Here is a 20,591-nt window from a genome sequence, read left to right as displayed (position 1 = left end):
AAAGGGAGGAACGGTCTAGTTGTGCATGAAAAAAGGAAAGTCCAAGCAACAGAGATTTAAAAAGAAAAACTCTCTCTTTATGACCTTCAATGTGGTAAGAATTAGTCATTCAATTCAATGTCTCTTTTTCACATGCCTAAATTTTTAAATGCATAAGGTTTTGTTTGTTTTTTTGCGTCTGGCTTTTCACCACTTAACATCGGACTGGAGCATTTTACTCGGTTGTCATAAACTCTTTGTAAAGAGCACTTTTTAGCAACTGCACAATATTCCATTTGATCAGCCCCTAGCTGCTGGACATTGAGGTTGTTCCCCATCTTTCAGGCCCATGAGCAATACCTTTTCTGAATTTTAGATCATAACCTAGGCATGGTTCCCAAGGACTGGAATTAGAATCGAAGGGTATGAACAAGCTCAAGACCTTGAGGCATGTGGCAGACTGTTTTCCAAAAGGCTGAAACCAGTCTCAGAGTGGGGCGGAAGGGAGGCACCTGAGTCAGTCCAGGGGCTCTTGACCAGGGGGCGGGGGCCAGCCCTAAGGCCAGGATGTGCCCAAGGCCTTGCTCTGTGAACTGGTCCATGTTAAAGCCGGGACTGGAAATGCAGCAGCCCTGGCCGCATACAGGCCTAGCAAGCTGTACAACTAGGTGTGGCACTGGGTTCCCTCAGGCCAAACAGGAGACACAACGCAGATTGGTTTTGTTTTAGTTTCTAAGAAAGTTCTTTCTGAAGTCTGAGATCTTGGCTTCAGTGCGTTAGAGCATTACGGACAGGACTGAGACAGGGTCAGACAATGAGATTAGCTGGGGCTTCCATGAAGACTGGGGAGACTGGAACTGAGACCCAGGATTTCCTCTTGGCCTGGCCTCCCTCCCCTCCAGGACTCTCGTTTTTGAGGGGCTCGGCTGAACTAGAAGCAAGGACAGCCCAACTGGATGACCCAATGCAGCCCTTGGCTTATCTGAGCAGGCAGGGACAGCGCACTGACTCCCTTTACCAAAGACGAGTGTCCAGCGTGGGTCAGTGCCGCCTCTGAGCAGGGCCACTGGCTCCTTACCTGCCAGAGCTGGGATGGTGACCCGGTTCCACTCCCATGGCTGGTCGTACTCATCAGCGGGCCTGTCGTCATCCTGGGGCAGCTTGCTCTCCCGCAGTCGGGGGCTGACTGCGCTCTCTGAGTCCGAGTCGATGCTTTGGCCCTCGGGTTCGTAAGGGGTGTCATACAACTGGATGCCTTTGTGCTGGGACCGGACACTTTCCTGCCTCTGAAATTCTGCAGGCAAAAAAAGGAAGCAGAGGTGTCATGGAATTGAAACACACACTTCCTCACCTGGGATCTGCCAGGTGACACCCACAAGGGTTCAGAGCCACCAGCCAAGGAGGTGATGACCACACAGGAACAGCCCCTTTTCTGCATTCAATTGCTCCTCCCACCCCTTGAAGGCAGCATCTCTGCTTTCCCCGGGCAAGGTTTCCTCACAAACATCTCAGGCTCTCAGGCCTGATGAGAGAGGTAGAAGGCTCACTGCCTCCATCCGCAGGTTCACTGCAGTCTCAAGGGCACGGCCCCGACGTGAGCATGATGTTCCAGGTGTGTTCTCACACCAGCCCAGAGCACAGAGCTCTCACCCCCTCGCTTTACAGACCAGTGGAGCCTCCCCCAATAGGACGGTTCTCCATTCTTGGCACTTTCATTCCCCGTCTGAATAACGGAACGATCCTCAAATTTTCACCCAGCTTGCATATTCATTTTAAAAGACCCAACAAGCCTCCCCAGGGAGCCTGGGTCACCGTTTTTCTCCCCTGCAAAGTGGCTCCTTCCCAGCATTCCCACCTCCCCCAGAGCCTGCCTGCCTCCTAACACACTGAGCACCTCTGAGGGATGTGAGAGCCGGTGTCCATCCCACTTCTGAATAAGGAAGGGAAGCTCTTAGTCTCGTGGGGAGGGTGCCAGCACGGGCTCCCGTGTGGACTGAGGGGCTACCTCATTCCAGAGAGGCCAGTGGGGGCCAAAGAAGGATGCAAGGATGCCACAGTCAGCTGGTTCTGAGTCAAACAGAGATGCTTTCCCTGCTCCGATCAACACCCACTGTGTGCAGGGCCCGCACGGGACACAGCGAATGGAGGGTTTGCTGCAGAGGCTGCTCTTGGGAAACGCACAGGTTCCAGAACAGATACAATAACCCAAATCACCATGACACTACAGCGAAGGGGCTCCATGCAGGGTCTGTGAGGGTGGAGGCAGGAGCAGAAGACATTTGAACTGACAGCTCTGACAGGTGGGAAATGGGAGAGGGCAGGATTCCCTGGGGTAGGACCAGGGCAAGCCAAGGCGGTGGGGCTGGGAGAATGCTCCCTGCCTGCTTTCCTGGTGAAGCATAGCACATGTGCCATTTTGACCATTTTGAGTGTACAGTTCAGTGGTATTAAGTATATTCAACCATCACCACCACATCCATCTCCAGGACTTGTTCATCTTCCCAAACTGAAGCTCTGTACCATTAAACAATGGCTCCCCATTCCTCCCTCTCCCAGCCCTTGGTCTCTGTACATTTAATACTTTAGGTACCTCATATAAGGGGAATCTTGTGATATTTGTCCTTCTGTGCCTGGCTTATTTCACTTAGCATAATGTTTTAAGGTTCTTCCATGTTGTAGTATGTGTCAGAATTTCATTTCTTTTTAAGGCCGAATAATATCCCATTGTATATTTATTCACTGTCCACTTTTGTTGGAGTACTGGGTCCAAGGAGGTGAGAGAGTGGAGGTGAGGTTGGACACAAAAGGGGTGAGGGTCGTGAGAGTGAGTTGTTTAAACATTCTCCAAATCAGAGTTCCAATGGCAGAGAGATACGTGGAATCATACGTGTCTTAAAGAGCAACTGACAAAACACACGAGTGATGACGCCCTTCCAAGCAAGAGCACTGCTTTTAGGCCAGCTCTTGGGGTGACAGCCGTCCTAGCCCGAGTACAGGCCCTGATACAACAGAAGCCAGCTGAGGCTGTTCTGGGGTCATCAGTGTGGACCTTAAATAACGTTAGGGTAGTACTTCCCAAACTTCATTTAGTCACAAGTTTGCCATTGCGAGTACCAACTAGGTTATTATTTACCATATTTATTTATTCATTTTTTAGAGAAAATAATATTTAAAAAGTAAACCATCATCTAAACAGTTGATAAACATAAAAAGAATGAAGGAGGAGTAAATCGACCAGGCAGGTACCACTGCCCCCTGGGAGGCCGGCCCAAGGCGTGCTTTCCCTTGGCTGAACAGGAGATGAGCAGATGCTGGACAGCTGTCAGGGATGCAAGCCCCAGAAAGACAGTTTCTTTGTCACTTTCTCCTTTTAGAGAGAATGAAAAGGAAAAAAACCTTCTTACAACATGGTTCTCAGGCCACCTAAAATCCTGTCTCCTCTGAGCACATGTCCCATACTTTGGCAAAGCACACTTTATTGTGAGTAAATTTGTTCATTTTGGGGATGATGCTTCCCTTTCCATGCGGAGTAGGGGGGGGGGGGGGGGGGGGGGGGAGAAGAGGAAACAAGAAGAGCTATAGAAGGTACAGCCTGGCCCTGGGCCGTGTAGCTCAGTTAATTGGAGTATCATCCTGTACACCAAAAGTTGAGTTCAACATTCCAGTCAAGGCACTTACCCAGGTTGCAGATTTAATCCCTGGTCAGGCCAATGCAGGAGGCAACTGATCGATGCTTCTATCTCACATCGATGTTTCTCTCTCTCTCTCTCTTTCTCTCATCCCCCCCCTTCCTCTCTCTAAAATAATTTTTTTTTTAAAAAAAAGGTAGAAAGAATCTGGTCAGCTGAAGGTGAAGACCAACTGTAAGGTACTGTAGACAAGCGACATGACCTGCTTTGTAAGGTCACTGTTATCTGTATCACTCCCACCCTGGTTTCTAAGGAGTGCACTTGCCTCCTGTCTTTGGAGAATTCCGAGCGCTGAGGACACCGGGAACACAGCTGATAGGCACTGACCCAGGAAAACCCCTTTCTTCTTCATCCTGTTTCAGAAGCAGGACCAGCAGCCACTACTGGGTAAACTACAGTTTACAAAGCACTTTGCATGCGAGTCACCATTTGGTCTTGAGCACCACAAAGCAATTCACAGATGCATTTCTGTGGGCCCCTTATTCTCTCCCAGAGCCTGGTTGCAAACAGATATTCAATGAATCTGGATGGGATAAATGAATGACAGCTGACAGCCAGATTTGCCCCCAATTCCAGTTAATTTCTGAAAAGTCCCCGACAGCCATGTTACAGTTTAGTATTAGGCAATATTCAGAAGAGATGGATATTCTACATAAATACCAACCTAAAAGGAAAACACGTGCCAGGGAACAGATTAGCTATTAAATCAGAGGGCCTCGTGAGTACACCTCTCACACAGGATTTATTGTTCCCAAAGCATCTGTGCCTTACAAAGCTGGGTTAGTAATGGCATGCAGTTAGGGCAGGCGATGTTATAATGGTAATCATTAAAACAAGCTTCCTCCGTTTTACATGGTGAATTCAAATTTTCATTAAGGCTCCAACAATAGGGAACAGTTAAGTAAATTATGGCATGCTAACTGGATGGAATATTAAGCAGCCATTAAGATGATAAATCTGAAGATTATGTAGCTACATGGAAAAGCATGCATGAAATTATGCTAAGTTAAAAAGTAAAATACAAGATTGTTTATGTGTTGAGAGCAAACCGCATAATATGGGCTTTCTAAACAAGTCCTGGACAATGTGAGCATGCCCAACGGGAATTCTACTCTTTGCTTAGGAATTGCTGAATACCGGCATCCCATAATACCTAAACTCTGATGGTAGCGGTGCTGTAAGTACAGATACACATGAATAAGGGGCTGGAACTCTGAGGCAGGAAGGTAAACAGCCACTGTGTATAGAGGAAGGAATTACTGCATAATTATTTTTGAACGTAGTTTTAAATAATGAATAAAAATGCTAGTAAAAAATGTAATTAAGACGGGAACACATAAAGGTAAATATAATTTTAAGCAGGTTGGGCTTACAGGAGCTGTGCATGTTCTGGAAGCAGCTGCCTTTTCCCTGAGAAAAGGCCCATTTAGGGAGCATCTTCTTTCCCAGGAGAGGTTGGCCAAGAGCCCCAGGAAGTCAAGGGCCACCACGCCAGGCCAGCTCACCAGACGCCACGTCTCCTGCCTAATGACCAGGTCCATCCTCCTTGTTACCTGGACCGATCTGTGACGATCCAGAGGCTGGTCTAATAGGGGAGCTGGTGACCATATGTTTTAAGTCACAAGTTATCTGGACATCACCATCTATAAATTAATGGAAAATGACCTTAAATAGTGGGTGGCAGGCTGTGATTTCATGCCTCTTAGGCAGGGAGCAGAAACATTAAATTGAGAGAGTGGGAATTTCTCTCGACCTCTGGAGTAGAAAGGTTTTCAAGTGGAACTACATATGGAGAAAGAACAACAGAAGAACTGAAAGAGACCCTGGGTGCATTCACCAAGGGCTCAGGGCCAGGAGGTGAGGCAGGTACTCTGACCGACTGGCCACGGAGAGGCAAGGGCCAGGGGACTATCTGAGCGAGGGGCCCAGGACAGAGCTTGGTGCAAACCAGGAGCCTCCTGAGTGAATTTGACGAAGGTTTAGAGTTCCCCAAGCCCACAAGCAATGAGCTATATGCTACATTTCACTGCAGCATTCATCAACTCTGTGCCTCCCACTCCTTTTTAATTTTCCTTTGGCTGCCAGGAAGCTCATAGTTTATTTAGATGGATAACTTCAATAGCTATGTTAGCTTAGATATTGTGTGGATTCTCTTGCCATTCCTTCTACATGGATTTTGATTATTATAATAGCCTCAGTATACACATTTCCTTTTATTACAGTCAGCCTCAAATCTACATTTTGAAAGTAGATGAACCCACAAGTAAATGAAAAAATACACTAACACACTTTATAGTAAATACTTTCACTAGTAAGAAGACTGGAAGAAAAGAAACCTTTTCGTTACCTCGTTCCCTTCCCTTCAGGAACAGGAAAAGGAGGGCGGGGCTTGGCTTCAGTTTCAGGGAGCACCCAGCCATCCTCACACCCAGCCAGGCACTACCAGTACCAGAGCGGGACGGAGGCGAATGAGGCACAGTCCTGGCCATCAGGGAGCCCCTGACACAAAGACTCCTCATCAGAGAGCACACAGGGCACTACAATTCAGCTGGGGAAACTGGGGAGGGCCTTGAGATTTAGACATGAGGTTGTGGCACAGAAGATAGCATTTGATGGAGGCACAGGGGATGGGAGCACAGGTGTACATGGGGAAGGAGGGTCATCCAGGGGGCCCAGTGAAAGGGGAAGCTGGAGGCAGGTGGAAGTGGGTTCTGAATGGCCCTGAATGCCTCAGGATGGCACCTCCAGGAGTGTCGAAGGAGAGGTGCCCTAGAACCTCTGGGCAGGGCGGAGCTGGGCGGGGAGAGGCTGGCACAGACGTGTAGGAGCCTAGCTGGAAATGATAGACGCTGGCCTGCAGGCCCCTCACCTCTAATTTTCCCAGCTGGGCTTGTCTGGGAATCCATACCAGATCCCAAATCACAGGGTGGCAGAGCTCGGAGGGACGTGTGGCCCACGGAGGTCAGCACCTCTCAGCCTATGAAACCTCTCCTCAGCCAGGGAGGGCGTGCTGGCTGTGCCATGAGACTTCTCCCACACAGCTTTGAAGACTCAGAGGTCTAGGGTGACATTACTAGGACAACACACCCACCCCTGACTGGGTCTGCCCTGCACCAGCCACCTGGAGGGAGGCAAGGCCCGGGGGAAGGTGAGCAACAGGTTCAACAGCAAGTGTGATGGCTGAAAACACTGGTCCTGCCAGACTGCTTGGGCCTGAATCCTGGCCCCAGTGGGGACCGGGCCGAGCTGCCCCAGTTTCCTCATCGCTCGAGGTGGCTACCTCAGCACCCACCTTGGAGGGATGTTATGAGTTATGATTCGCATTCAGTGTTGAGGACAGAATGCTCCAGGAGTGACTGTCCTAGTTACCACCACTGGGGCTTCCTAGGGACACCCTCCAAGACCCCTCCTCCTCTGAGATTGCCCTATGTCCCCCAGAGCCACAAAGGGCTGCTTATTGAAATCCGACAGGCCAACCTGCATTGGGTTTCAATACCAACCTCAGAACTACTAGTACTTCCATTTCTGGATCCACAGCTTTCCATGTTAGCTTCTGCTTTGGAATCTCACGCCTCACGTGGGAACCCTGCCTTGGATCAAGTCTTGCGCACAACACGAAACACACAGGGGAGGTCTCAGCGACCAGGAGTCTACATTTTACAGATGGGCAAACTGAGGCCTGGGGATGAGAAGAAAGTGGCAGGGAAGAGGCCCAAGTCCTCTAACTCCTGCCTTTCCTAGATGCTTCCCGACAGCTTTTTCTCGGACTGTCTTGTTTTTAATCTGGAAGCAGGGGCATCTATTTCAGGCGGGTCGGGTGCGAAAAAGCACACCCAGCGCTGCAGACTAAGCGAGGGGCTCCATGCAGTGGCGGGCGGCTGTTTCTAATTAGACACGCAACCGAAACCCCGCCAAGTTCCAGGGCACCACATCAAAGCGGAGACGGGACGCTCTCCCCACCGGAACTGTTCAAAAGCTTCTGGAGAAAGACCCTCCGGACCAGGGTGCTTCAACGGATGCCTGGATGCAGGTGTCCCTTGGAGGCCGGAGGCCGAGGTGGCAGCAGGAGACCTCCTGGGTGGACGCTGCGGGCAAGCGAGGGCAGGGCAGGGCGGCTGGGAATCAACGCCTGGAGACAAACCCAGCATGACACAAGCAGGAGGCCCCTCCTCCTCTATCTAGTCTGGTTTCCGGAGCTGTCCCGAAGCCAGGAGACTGACTAATTGGAGTTCTCTTACCATCTCTTTTCCAGGCGTGCAGAGAAACACCCAAGAAACAGAGGGCGAGCTCTGCGGAAGCAGGGTGTGGAACAGGAACAATGGTCCCGTCAGGAGCAGAGCAGGCCTGGCACTGGCCGGGGTCTGAGTCAGGAGCCTGGTGTGCTCCCTTCCCTCGGTCATCTGTACAGTGGCAGGGTCGCCCCTGGAGCTGCCTTGTTCTGTGGCCCAGAAGGGAGATAAGCCTGCACACCGGATGACACCGAACATGATTTCCTTGGATTTAAAAAGCCATGCGGGCCTCTTCACAGAGCTCGCGGGCACTCTCCGCGATGACAGCTGCGTCCTTCAGCCCTGCCCATCGCTCTGCACTCTTCCCGTGACGGCCTTCGCGTGCGGGGATGGGGGCCTGAGCGGTGCAGGCCCGAGTTCTGTCGCCATCCCCTGTGGAGACTCACTGAGGCGAACTGGCTGCTCCAGGATCCTGGCTGCTCCTAGGCAGCGCATACACGAGTCTCCATTGGAGCAGCCACTTCCCCAGGAGACAGCCTTCCAATTCTATACCAACTGTAAGATCCAGCGGGAGCCTGCCTGCTTTGCTTTCTCAAACATCCACTGAGCCCCTACTGTGTGCTAGAGTGCTGAGCACTCTCAGGGTGTTAGACGAGGCTCCCCCCTCCCCCCTCCCCAAAGATCTCCTGGTTTAGCAAGAGAATCGGGACCGAACATCTATAAGCACTGAGTTAATAACAATTACGAGTTACTGAAATCTGCTGGTGCCAGGCACCGTCTTGGGCACAGGCAGTGTATCATTCCTAGCAAGGCAAGTGGGACTGAGTTTTACATCGCAGAAACTGAGGGTCAGACAGGTTCAGAGGCTCGGCTGGGTTCACTTTCTGACTGGCCCCAAGCACCCTAAGGTGGTACAGACAGTGGCAGCTGGGTGGAGGAAGAAAACAAATGCAGTCCTTGGGAGTTTGAAAAACTTTAGGAAGGAGGTGGCCTTTCACAGAATCTTAGGTACTAGTGCAAGGAGGGCCCTCAAGGGTCAGGGAAGCCTAGGGATCCGCCTGGTGTCAGACAGCACACAGCAGGCCCAGGCAGAATGCACGTAAGGGAAGGAGGAAGATTCAGACAGGTGAAGGCCAGGGCACCAGGAGAAAGGGCGACCAAGGCCAGACAAGCACAAATAAATGGGCAGAGGAAAGCTTGAGGGATTTTGAGAGAAAATCAAATTGTTTGAGTTGCTTTGTGCCCATTGCTTATGAGGAAGAAGAGGTGGGAAGTGGCTAGAACAGCAAAGTAGAGCTGTGCTATGGAAGGCCTTGAGTGCGGCAGGAGGCTGCAGACTCAGAGGTTGGAAACTGGAAAATGTGGACTAGGAACCTTAATCAGGTTTGCATTTTCACACACACAGCAGTCTTTTTTAGAAGCTGGCAGGAAACACCGGGTGTAGCAATCAGATACTGATGACCTGAAAGTCCAACGGGCAAACACTTAGGGCTCCACCCTTTCAGGAAGTGGACAGAGGATGCCCAGGATCCAGCAAGAAAACACACTCCTGCCAACAGCCCAAACACGGAAATGAGGATTTCTACCAGGATGAGGGGCAGAGGTGGAAATGGCACTAGCATCCTCAGGTCAACCCTGAGAGGGGCAGGTGCCCTCTGACCTCTGTGCTGCAGACGGAGGCCAGGGTCAGCAGGGACTGCCTGGGGCCTTGGCAATCAAGCCAGACGCGAGTCCAGCCTTGTGTCATCTGAGTATTGATGGTCGTACTTATAAAGAGGGCCAGCCGCCCACTGGTGCAATCTTCCAGTCTGCTGGGCATGATGAGGTCTCAGCTTCTAGAGAGGCCTCGGGTACATGCTAATGTGATAAAGCTATGGGGGACAGACTAGTCGCACCTGCCTGTTCTCATGTCCCCCCAGAATGAGCCTTGGAGGAGCCATGACCACACCCAAGCCCCTCCCCACCTGCAGCTCAGACAAGCTGAGTGGTTCAGCCAATGTCTCGAAGGCTCAACTCTCGATAACACTCTAAGAATTACTGAGTACTGAGTGCATGCTGTGCCGGGGTCTGTGCCAGGAGCACTGCATCCAGTCCTTCATTTAATTCTCACAGCACCTCTATGAGGGGCTACTGTGGACATCGCCACTGTAAAGGTGGTCATAGAGCAAGCCAGGGATGGAGGCAGCCTGGCTCTAAATCCCAGCAGCTCAACTTCTTAACCCTGCAGCTGTCTACGCCATCTTTCTGATCCAAGTCGGTGCTTCCTCTACTCTACCAGGTCCAAAACAACACCAACGCGTTCACCACCGGTGCTAGCCCCCCCTGTGCCAGGCAGGTAACAGGTCATCGAGGTTTATCTGACTCGGACCATACACAGGTCCCTTCAGAAATCATGGTCAAGCAGTCGGGAGGAAAGCCAAGGGCAATATCATGAGGAGGAGAGCTGCCCGTTAAGGGGGAATTCCAGCACATTCTAAAACTTCAGAGGGGCAGCCAACACATGCTGCTGTCCCAGTCTAGCTGGCCCTAAGCAAGTGATTATAAACTGGCATTGGGAGCAGAGTGCCAGCCTCCCAGGGCAGAGACAAGGCCCCTTCTAGGCATGACCCTTCCCTTCACCTGAGGAGGTTACCCCTTGCCACATGCCAGGTTTGCAGCCAAATGGGTCAAACCCACCTGCTGGTGGCTGTTGCTGGTCATGACGTCACTGTCTCATGCTGAGGGGTGTTGCTGGCATTGTGCCCTGTGCCCTGTGCCCAGCACAGCTGCCTGGCCGGAAGCAACTTGCTGAGCTCTGGCAAGCTCTCTGCCCCAGCCTTCCCTGCTTTGGAACTGCTTCAATAGAGGAGCTTATCCCCCTGGGGACTTGGACAACCTTGGCCTTCTGGATGGTGGTGACAAGGCTGCCGGCCCGATACCAGCCTGGCCCTGCGCTGACCAGCTGTGTGACCTAGACAACCGCCTGGTCTATGGGGCTGAGATTCCTTGCAGGTGAAGCAGGAAGGGGTATAGCAGATGGTCTCAGAGGCCGCTCTGGCTCCAAAGTCCCTCCATCCGATTCTTCAAATAGTGGATGTTTATACAGGCTTCTTGGTCCAGGGCTACAGCTCCAGAATGTGAAGGGGACATATGAGGACGCACCCATCCTACCATCATGTGGGGTCCCTGGCCTCAGCATCCCAACCACCTTCCAGCAAACTCCTCCCAAGTTTAACCGCCATATGCAATGAGAGCCCTGCCTGGTGAGCTCCACTCCAACGCACAGTTACGTTCTCCTGCCTGCGATAACTCATTTTGTGTCAATTTGACTGAGCCCAGATGTTTGATCAAAACATTCTGGGTGTTTCTATGAGTGTTTCTGAATGAGATTAACTTTTAAATCAGAACATTGAATAAAACATTCTCTCCCTAATGTAGTGGGCCTGGTCTAATCAGTTGAAGGCCCAAATACAACAATTCCTCTTGCCTGACAGTGTTTGAACTGGGACACTGGCCTTTTCCCTTCCTTTTGACTCAAAGTGAAACATTGGCTCTTCCTGGGACTCGAGCCTGCTAGCCTTCAGACTGAAACTACACCATCAGTTCTCCTGGTTCTCAGGCCTTCAGACTTGGACAGGAATAAAACTATGGGCTCTCCTGGGTTTCCAGCTTGCTGACTCACCCTGCAGGTCTTAGGACTTGCCAGTCTCCATAACTGTGTGAGCGAATTCCTTATCATAAATCTCTCTTATTGGCTGCTTCCCTGGAGAACCCTGACTAATACATACATGCCTCTATGAAGAGTTCTTCCCACATGCCCAGTACATGGTCCACGGTTGGGCTGCCTGTCCATTCCCCTTTCAAGAAATAGTTCCTGCAAAGTATGTGTACCAACACGGCGAGCTGGGTCTACAAAACCTCTTTATCCCAATGCAGAGGAGATCTCCCACGTGTCCTGACCCAAAATACAGGGATGCAGCCAAGCATCGCCTCCCTAAGAGGGACTTGAAATTCTGCCCTCTGGAGACCTAACAATAGCAGAGCCACTGCAAGATCAGGACCTCAGGGTGGGGAGACCCTTCCTGGCCCAGGAATGATCACCTGCCAAAGGCCCACCCACACAATCAAAAAGACCAACAGCAAGACTCCCTCACTCCATACAGCACTTTCTTGTCCACAGGCCCTTTGCATTATTTGGGGCTTATAACCATCAGACTATCAACAGATCCTGGTAGGCAGAACCTCATCATGTAATAGGGGGCCAATGGGAAGCCCAGAGTAGAAGGGACTTGCCAAGCCACAGAGTGAAAAATCAGCACAACTCCTACCTACTGGTATGTCCAACTTTACTGTCACATCTTGTATTTTTTTGGTGTCACAACACAAAACATTGATTCTATTTTTTGTTTTGTTTGGAAGAGGAGTGGGAAAGGTGTATGTGGGGGTGCTACACACAAGAATTAGAAACCTGAAAGTTACCTCTGTAGAACCACTTTCAAGCAGCCTTTTCCTGTCAATAGCCATCACAGATGACACCATCCACACAACCATCTCAAGAATTATTTGGAAGGAAACATCTGGATAATGAATACTTTTATGTTGGGAAATGCAAGGACAGCTCCTCCTCGGGGCCCTAAAAAAGTGTCCTGAAGAGACCCCACACTGTGAGAAGGTGTCACTAACGCCTGGAGCACGAGAGCAGAGGCGAGAGCAGAGGCGCCTTGAGATTCGGAGTGGAGACAGCCATCTCTCTTCCCACTGGCTCCTCTCCAGGATGCCCAGCCTGAAGCGCTGCTGCCCCAGAGCTCCCAGTCAGGGTTTCTGTTTGGTTTGGGACACCATGTCCTGAACTCCACAGCACAGCAGCTCACAGAGGAATCCGACACCATCACTAGCACTTCCCTTTAAGAAGCTGGGAAGGTGTTCCTGACATCTCGTATCAGCCACCACGCTCTCAATGTTAGTGTGAGAATTCCTCAGCCCAGGGGCCCCCAGACTCTCTTACCACAGCTCCAGACATTTGTGTGCTCAGTTCCCACCCCCACTCCCACCCCCGCTGCTGAGGGACAAGTTCAAGTCCAACCCATCTTGACACACCCTGTGATTCCGAGCACAGAACACGGCTCCACAGATGCTCTGTAAACATGGGCCGAGAGAACAGTAGTCTTTTGCAAATTTAACACAGAAAAGAGATATTTTAAAATGTATCTACCTTAAAAAAGGAACTGTGCTCATAGACTAGTGGGAGGAGTATAAACTGTGGAGATAGCCTTTTCAGAGAGAAAACTGGTGGATTTAACAAAAATTAAATACCCCGTGGCCTGATGTTCCACTTCTGGAAATTGAATCTACAGAAATACCCAGACCCACACACAGAAATAAATGTACATGGATGGATGTTTGCTTCAGAAGTAACAATGAAAAACAGGACCCCAGCTGAAGGCTATGACTAGGGAGGACTGAGTACACTGTGTTGTGGTCACATAGAGCCATGCAACAGAACTGATGACCTCGGACAAGATTTGTGATGCAACGCAAGGTGTAGCAGGACAGCATTATGTAGAAAACAATGTGTGCACTGTGTAGAGATGTGTATTTTTGTCAGCAAATGGGAAAAAGGCTAAATGAAAATACAACAGATGCTTGTCTTTGGAGAGAGATTGCACCTTTTATTTCCTGTAGCCTGTATGCCAAATTTTCTTACCCAGAGCACATATTTTTTAATTAAAAAAAATTTTTAAGGAAGTTTCATGTGCAGCTGTGCACATGAAACTACCCCCTTTACTGTTGTTGTTGTGACAGCACGTGTTGAGTATCTACTCTGAACCAGGCACTGTGCTAGGAGTTTTATATTAACCCAGGACATATGAGGAAACTGAGGCTGGGGTCCTTGCGGCTCCCTGCGGCCTTTGGGAAGCACGGTGGCTGCGGAATCCCCGCATCTGCTGCTTAACATTCCAGGGGGATGGGGTTTAGATCAGCAGCTTCTGCTTTTATGAACGTTTAACAATTTCCATTTCTTGTCATGTTGACACATTTGCAGTTTAGGAAACAGAGTTCAGAGGAAATTACGTTTGGGTTTTTAACTCTAAGATGTACATTTAATTATAACATGGCCCCATAACATGCTGCCGGTCCTCATGGAGGTGCTGGATTTATAGACACACATTAAAGAACTGTAGTTACAGTCTAAGCCGCAGATGACAAAAGCTTTCCCAAGACACACAGCTACAAGAACAGGCATGGTCACTTTTTGGGATCTGCAAAAGGTCCTGCTCTCGCAGGAACTTATACCCTTTCTTCTAAGTCATGAGGCCAGGTAATTCCCATCAGCCAATGCTGATCAGCAAGTTGTGAATCAAAAAGCAACCTAAGATGGTTGATAGCAAACAAGCCGCCCTTTGCGGAGGGGGTGTGCCCAGGGTGACGTGGGTCTCGATCTCGATGCCCAGCACCGAAGCGGCTGCCTCCTGAAAGGTGGCTCCCTGCCGAGGGGTCAGAAGGGATTACAAGCAGCACAAGTTCTTGCCCATTCAGCAAGTAGAGATGTGCTTCAGGAAATGGACCAAGAGTCCTGACTGGAAAGCCACACTAGGAGTGACGGTGGAGGTCCGGATACCAGCTACTTCACTAGTTCATTCTTTTGCTGGATCGCTCGGCTACTGAGCACCCTGTGTGCTGGTTTATGGGGAAATGCTGATCAATGAAACCTGGCCCCTGCCCTAGAGAAAGAAGCTCACAGCCTAAAACCCAGTCTTCTCTGGGGCTATTTAGTTAAGTGTGTCATCTGCTCAAGTACCTCTGGCCTAAGAGGCTCACGCTGTAATGGCTAAGCAATGGGGAGCCATGAAAGGCTTCTGAGGAGGCCCAGGGGTGAGCACTTCCCTGGTCCACCCACTGCACTTTATCCTGTGTTGGGAGGCTGGGCTAGTCAGGTCCCCCAGGCCTGTTTCCCCAAATTTTAGACTGGACTCTTACTGCCACCATACACAGGGTGGAGTAAATGAATGCACTGGTATCAACCCCAAGCCCTAGGGCAAGTGTTAACTGTGGGACACCTGTGAGCCAGAAACAAGTGCCAAGGGTCTGGGGAGCACTAGGGTATATATTGTGCACTTATACTTACACATATATGTACACACACACACGCAGAGTCACATGCATATATGACAGGCCCTCTAGCAGACTGATTAATGCCTGAGTCCCTTAGAGTGCCTGCCCCACCCTGGTCAGCAGGTTTTCTCTGTAGAGGTGGGGTGGGGTGAAGGAGTTGGAAGCATTTCTTGTCAGGTGTGTATATGTGAGCATCTCAGCCAGAAGTCAGGGGCACACGGGGTGAGTGACAGGGGAAGAGACTAAAAATGACAATCAGCAGATGCTCAAGGCCTGCTGAGGACTCTTCTTCCTTTTCCTTGAAATAAGATGGGGCTTAGCAAGTGGCTTTTGGGTTAAGTCTTATGACCCAGTGAATGAGGACTGGGGGAGGGTGGGGTGGAAAAGGAAGCCTATTTGAGTGTGTATTAAGTTAGGAGAAAAAGGAAATCACAGGAAGAAAAATGAACTAAAAGCTAAAAATAAGGCAGCTCCAACATTTTGCTAGACAGAAAATATAGCCCAGCTAAGTAGGGAATCCAAAGTGGTATAAAACAGAAAATGTAAAGTTCCCACCTAAAAATAACTGAAGTACTAATGTGGACTCACTAATGAGAAATATGGAATTTCTGATATGAGCCCAAGATTGTGGTCTCACTTGGAAGGGAGGGGTTGCCCGCAGTCTGGAATTTAAGGTTCTCTTCCAACTAGGAAGCTGGAAATACAGGGCTGAGGTCAACCCCAAGTATTGTGACCTGTCGGCTCCACCACCTACAAAAAGCTCTGCCCTACCCCTCACTCAAGTAAGTTTCAGACCTTGTCCATCCTGAATACATGCAAACATTATTCAAATGATTAACCTCTATTTCTCCCTGATATTGAAGTGCTTCAATCCCAGATACAGAATATGTTGGCAGCTCTGTATAACGGTGTGCACGATTTGGAACCGGACCCAGGAGACGGGTCCAAGCCCTGGCCCTGGCATTTACCAGCTCGGGCCCTGTGGAGAGCGACTTGTCCCCGCAGAGCCTCGGCCTCCTCCGCTGCGGAGTGGGGAGAATACTAATATCAACTTCACGGGGCTGTGATAAAATAAAACCAGACAGGTTATAAAAGAGCCTTGTAAACCATAAAACCCTACGCAGATGTTACAGATTAGGGCGGCATACACATCCATGTGCACAGATAGAGACACAACCTTATTCCTAGCTGACATCTGGTATAAATGACTCGCCATTCAATCAGTTTATGTCCACCAGGAGAAGACATCTTATTTCATTTTTCTTTTGTAATATCAGTCTGTACAGTGCTTTTCCACTGAGGTTGAACAAACAGAATCAACTTCTAGCTCGGCATTCAACAGTTTCGATATTTACTCCCTAAAAGAAGGACCCTCCAATGTGTGACAAGGTTCTGAAAAGCATGATCTGACTCCTGGGTTCAGAAACATGACACACTTTTTTGCAAGACACCCACCTTGTAAACCATAAAACCCTACGCAGATGTTACAGATTAGGGCGGCATACACATCCATGTGCACAGATAGAGACACAACCTTATTCCTAGCTGACATCTGGTATAAATGACTCGCCATTCAATCAGTTTATGTCCACCAGGAGAAGACATCTTATTTCATTTTTCTTTTGTAATATCAGTCTGTACAGTGCTTTTCCACTGAGGTTGAACAAACAGAATCAACTTCTAGCTCGGCATTCAACAGTTTCGATATTTACTCCCTAAAAGAAGGACCCTGCAATGTGTGACAAGGTTCTGAAAAGCATGATCTGACTCCTGGGTTCAGAAACATGACACACTTTTTTGCAAGACACCCACCCCCATAGAACTTGGAACGGCTCTGGGGAAAGGAGTGCCTTTATGTTATACATACACCCCCTAATAACAGCAACCGAAGCGCTTTCCTGAACGTTTCATTAAGTATATCATCTGCTCGCGTTTGGCACTTTTCCACTAGCTGGGAACCTACAAAAACTGATGTGGTATGACAGCTGAGTTGATGCTGCCAGACAAGCCTCCTCGCTCGCAAACGAGGTGGGGGCGGTGGGAGCCGGGAAGGAGGGGAGGGAGGGCGGCAGCTGTCATGTTACAGCTGCCACCACACAGACACGCACTTCAGATTTCACTCACGTCCCCCTGATGGAGGCACCAGCCACAGGCCACATGACTGAGGGCTCCGTGCTCATCCTGGTGAGACAAAGAGGCTGAGACTCCTGAGGACATCCTACCCTCCCAAGGAATCTCTCTCAACTCCCCTTTGGTGCAAGCTTTCCTCTGCTGTTTCCACCCGTTGGCCTCTGGGCCGGGTATCTCCCCCACCAGGCCCATCGCTGACCTGGAGAAGGCTCTGCTGCTCTACGTCTTACTGCCAACTCAGAGGGGCTGGCCCACGGAGGCCTTCAGCAGCCCCTGACCACTGGCTGCCAGGCTGTAGAACAGTTCCTCGGCAGGCGGTGGTCACAGCGTGCTCCAAGCCTGAGTGAGGACAGGACCTCAGGGGTCCTGCTGAGGATCTGTCACCAAAGTCCATTAAAATCTCATTCATCCACCACTCAGAGGATGCCTCCCTCTGCTTAGCTTGCTTTCCTCACTGACAATCAGTGTATGTTAATAGTGGGAGTAATATTGTGGGGGGCATGGGCAGCAGAGAGAAGAGGGGTGCTCAAAATTAGGAGAGCAAATGTATGGAGAAAACTCCCCAGCACCTGCAGGGACCCTAGTTACACACCCAAAGGGAGCCGGCTATTTCCCGCCATTCTTATCTACTCCGTAGAGACGGTCATGGTCCTTAGAACACTCAATTGCATGCACTCCCTTATATCTGCCAGAAGGAATGGCTTAAAATCAACTACTCTAAGAGCCAAATCATCATTTTAGGCAGATGTCTTTCAACATGCAATTGGCTCACATCCAACGATTCTATACAATAGGTCAAATCATTCTGTTTCCTGGGGGCTTAATTTGCAACTAATTCCTCTTACAAGGTTTACCAGGAAGCTCCCGCTGTTTAAAATGAGCCATGCTGGGGCCTTTTGTGGAGATTTCTCTATGTGGTGGACAACCGGAAATGGCTGTTCTGAAAAATGCCCAAGCTGATCCCAGCTATTCTGTGTGCCCACCGTCAGCTGTGGTCCGCAGGTGGGAGCAGCTGCAGGGTGGTCTCCTGTCCACAGGCTTGATTTATGGTCTCAATTTTCAGGAGGACCTGAAGCCCTCTGCCCTCACAACTAAGAGCTGTCCAGGTCCTCACCTGCATCACAACCTCCGAGCTCAGCTGTGGCGCCCAGTGGGAGCTGCTCAGGAGGGAGAGCAGCCTGGCCAGCCCAGATGGAGGCTCACTACCCCAGGTCCCTGGGCCGGGGCATGTGCAGGATCTGTGATTTCGTGCTTAGTTGCCCAGACTGCACATGCCTGTTTTAAGTACTCACACAACACAACAGTTCTCTAAAAATATTTGGGAGGTTGGCTAACTTAGGCGAGAGTCTAAAACCCTCATCTCTACAACACCAGCTGGCTCCCCATCAGTCACAGCGTCAGTGCTTCCACTCGGTGCCAGGCCCCGGGCCAAGTTCAGAGCCTGCTCTCCACTCCCCCACCCCAACAATGACCTTTCCTTTCAACACCCAAAGGCCTTCAAAGGCCTGGCTTAGATCTCACCCCCTTAAGTGCTGTCCCTAACCCACTCTGGGGAGGCATTTTGCTCCTTTGCTGCCCACTCTGGCACTGATTATCTGTCCCATTCATTTGCCAATCAATCACCAAGGCCTCTTCTAGTGCCGGCTTTAACTCTGTTCTCAACTTCCTTCGAGTCTGCTCTCAACTTCTTATCCTGGGCTAATTTTCCAACTTGACCTAGGTTTCTGTGAGCAGAGGCTCTATGCTACCAATCTGCCTGCCCAAGTGGCCCAGTGCCTGCCTGGTACCAGCAGGGTCTCAATGAGCTCAATGATTTGATTCAGGGACTAGAAGAGATGATGGATGGGATGTGGGGAGGGGGCAAGTTACGGTTCAATAACTCCCAACAGTCCTCCGGGTAAAGCCCAAACCCCTTCCAGGGGCTCAGAACTACACCCCATGCCTTTCCATGTGCCCTGCACAAACTTCAGGGGATGGCACAGGCTGTCTCTCCCCCTGCAAGGCACCCTCCCCTGTCCCCTGCACGGTGTCACCTCTGAGTTTCCTCAGGTCCCAGCTCAGCGCCTGTGAAACCACTGGTGGGTTCCCAGGGTCACTATGCTGGTCCCCTCTTCCAAGGCTGCTCGAAAGATGTGGGACAAGCTTCGACTCCTGGGAGGCCATTCCTGCCAACTGTCCCCTAGGAACCCAAGTGAGCACACCATGTCTGTGGGTCCTCCACCCCACGAAGTAAAGTCCGAGACACTCCATTGCCTGGCCTGGGTCCACGGCTGCCCCCCAGAACTGGTACAGAGCCATAAAACGACTGCTGACTAGACAAACTCTCCTGGAGCACTGCCTTCCCCTACCCCCCATCTTATCTTTGCGGTCAACCTGAGAGGCCCAGGGGTGATGTCCGACACTATCCTCTTGTAGCTCCCCCTCGGCCCGCCGCCCTCGGCCCACGCCGGGAGTCCTGTGCCTTTCACACCACAGAGGGACGGAGGCTGCAGCATCGCTGCTCCCTTTCCCCAAGGCTGACAGTCAGTCTGTCCCGGTTGAAAGGAGCTTCTCACTGTGCAACAAGGACAACAGGACCTCAGGGACATCAGGTCAGGGCAGGAGACCCTGCTGAAGGACAGAGGGTCCCGAGATGGGGGTGGGACAAACACAAGGCGTTTCCTCCTGGCTCACGGACCACTGAGTGTACAATAGACAAGAGGCAGGAAAGCCAGGGGACAGGCACTCGCTGTGTTTCACGATGGCAGAGCTTCTTTCCCTTGTAAAGCGACAAGGCTGCTCACCTGCCTTCTTGTAAAAGAAAACGAGACAAGGATTTACAGCATTCCTGTTGCTCGGGGACCTCAGAGTTACGATCCCAAGGCACAGGGACCAGCAGCCGGAGGCTCAGGGGGAGGAGGGAGGGAAGCACCAGGGCTTGGGTCACACCAGACAGTCACCCGCTGCCCTAGGCTTCCTCGTCACAAATGGCTCCATAAAACGTAAATCCCCCAGAACGGCAGACGCCCCAGAGACTCACAACGTCTTCCCCTGAGCAAGACAAACGGTCTCTGCATGGCCTGTTTTCAAATTTGGGAGAGCACGTGCTCCGACAGCCTCAAAACCAGCCACTCAGGCCCTGCCCAGGATGCTGGAGGAGGGAGAGGCTCTCTCAGGACTCAAAGCAAGAATGAGACAGGGAAGTATCAAGCCATCAAGAAGCCTGGGGAGGGTTCCTCGGAGGAGGGGAAGGTGATGGTGAGAATTGACACAGGAGAGAGCTGGGAGGTGTTGAGGCATTGCCTAGAGCCTGGAGATCCTCCCGGGGGTGCAGAGGGAGGTGTGGCTTGAGGAAGGCCTGGAAAGTTTGGACTTTGATCATGAGCAGGGGAGCAATATGGCTGGGCATTGGGAAAATCATCTGGTGACAGTGAGAGGGAGGGGTCTGGGAAGGGTGTGTGTGTGTTGGGGGGGGGGGGGAGGCTTGGGGGCC

General features: G+C 50.8%; 1 protein-coding gene across 1 annotated transcript in view; it reads right to left on the bottom strand.

Annotated features, from left to right (window-relative positions):
- SHB (Src homology 2 domain containing adaptor protein B) overlaps positions 1–20,591 on the bottom strand; it is a gene marked incomplete at its 5' end in the record, with an annotated part of 126,896 nt that overhangs the window by 46,697 nt on the left and 59,608 nt on the right. Inside the window, one exon of the mRNA XM_005884019.2 lies at positions 1,058–1,273. Within this exon, the coding sequence (XP_005884081.1) occupies positions 1,058–1,273 (216 nt within the window). The remainder of the gene's footprint in view (positions 1–1,057; positions 1,274–20,591) is intronic.

This window comes from Myotis brandtii, unplaced genomic scaffold (assembly GCF_000412655.1).
Source record: "Myotis brandtii unplaced genomic scaffold, ASM41265v1 scaffold806, whole genome shotgun sequence".
Taxonomy (NCBI): domain Eukaryota; kingdom Metazoa; phylum Chordata; class Mammalia; order Chiroptera; family Vespertilionidae; genus Myotis; species Myotis brandtii.
The sequence above is the reverse complement of the archived record's forward strand: the minus strand, read 5'-3'. Positions and strand labels throughout refer to the sequence as shown.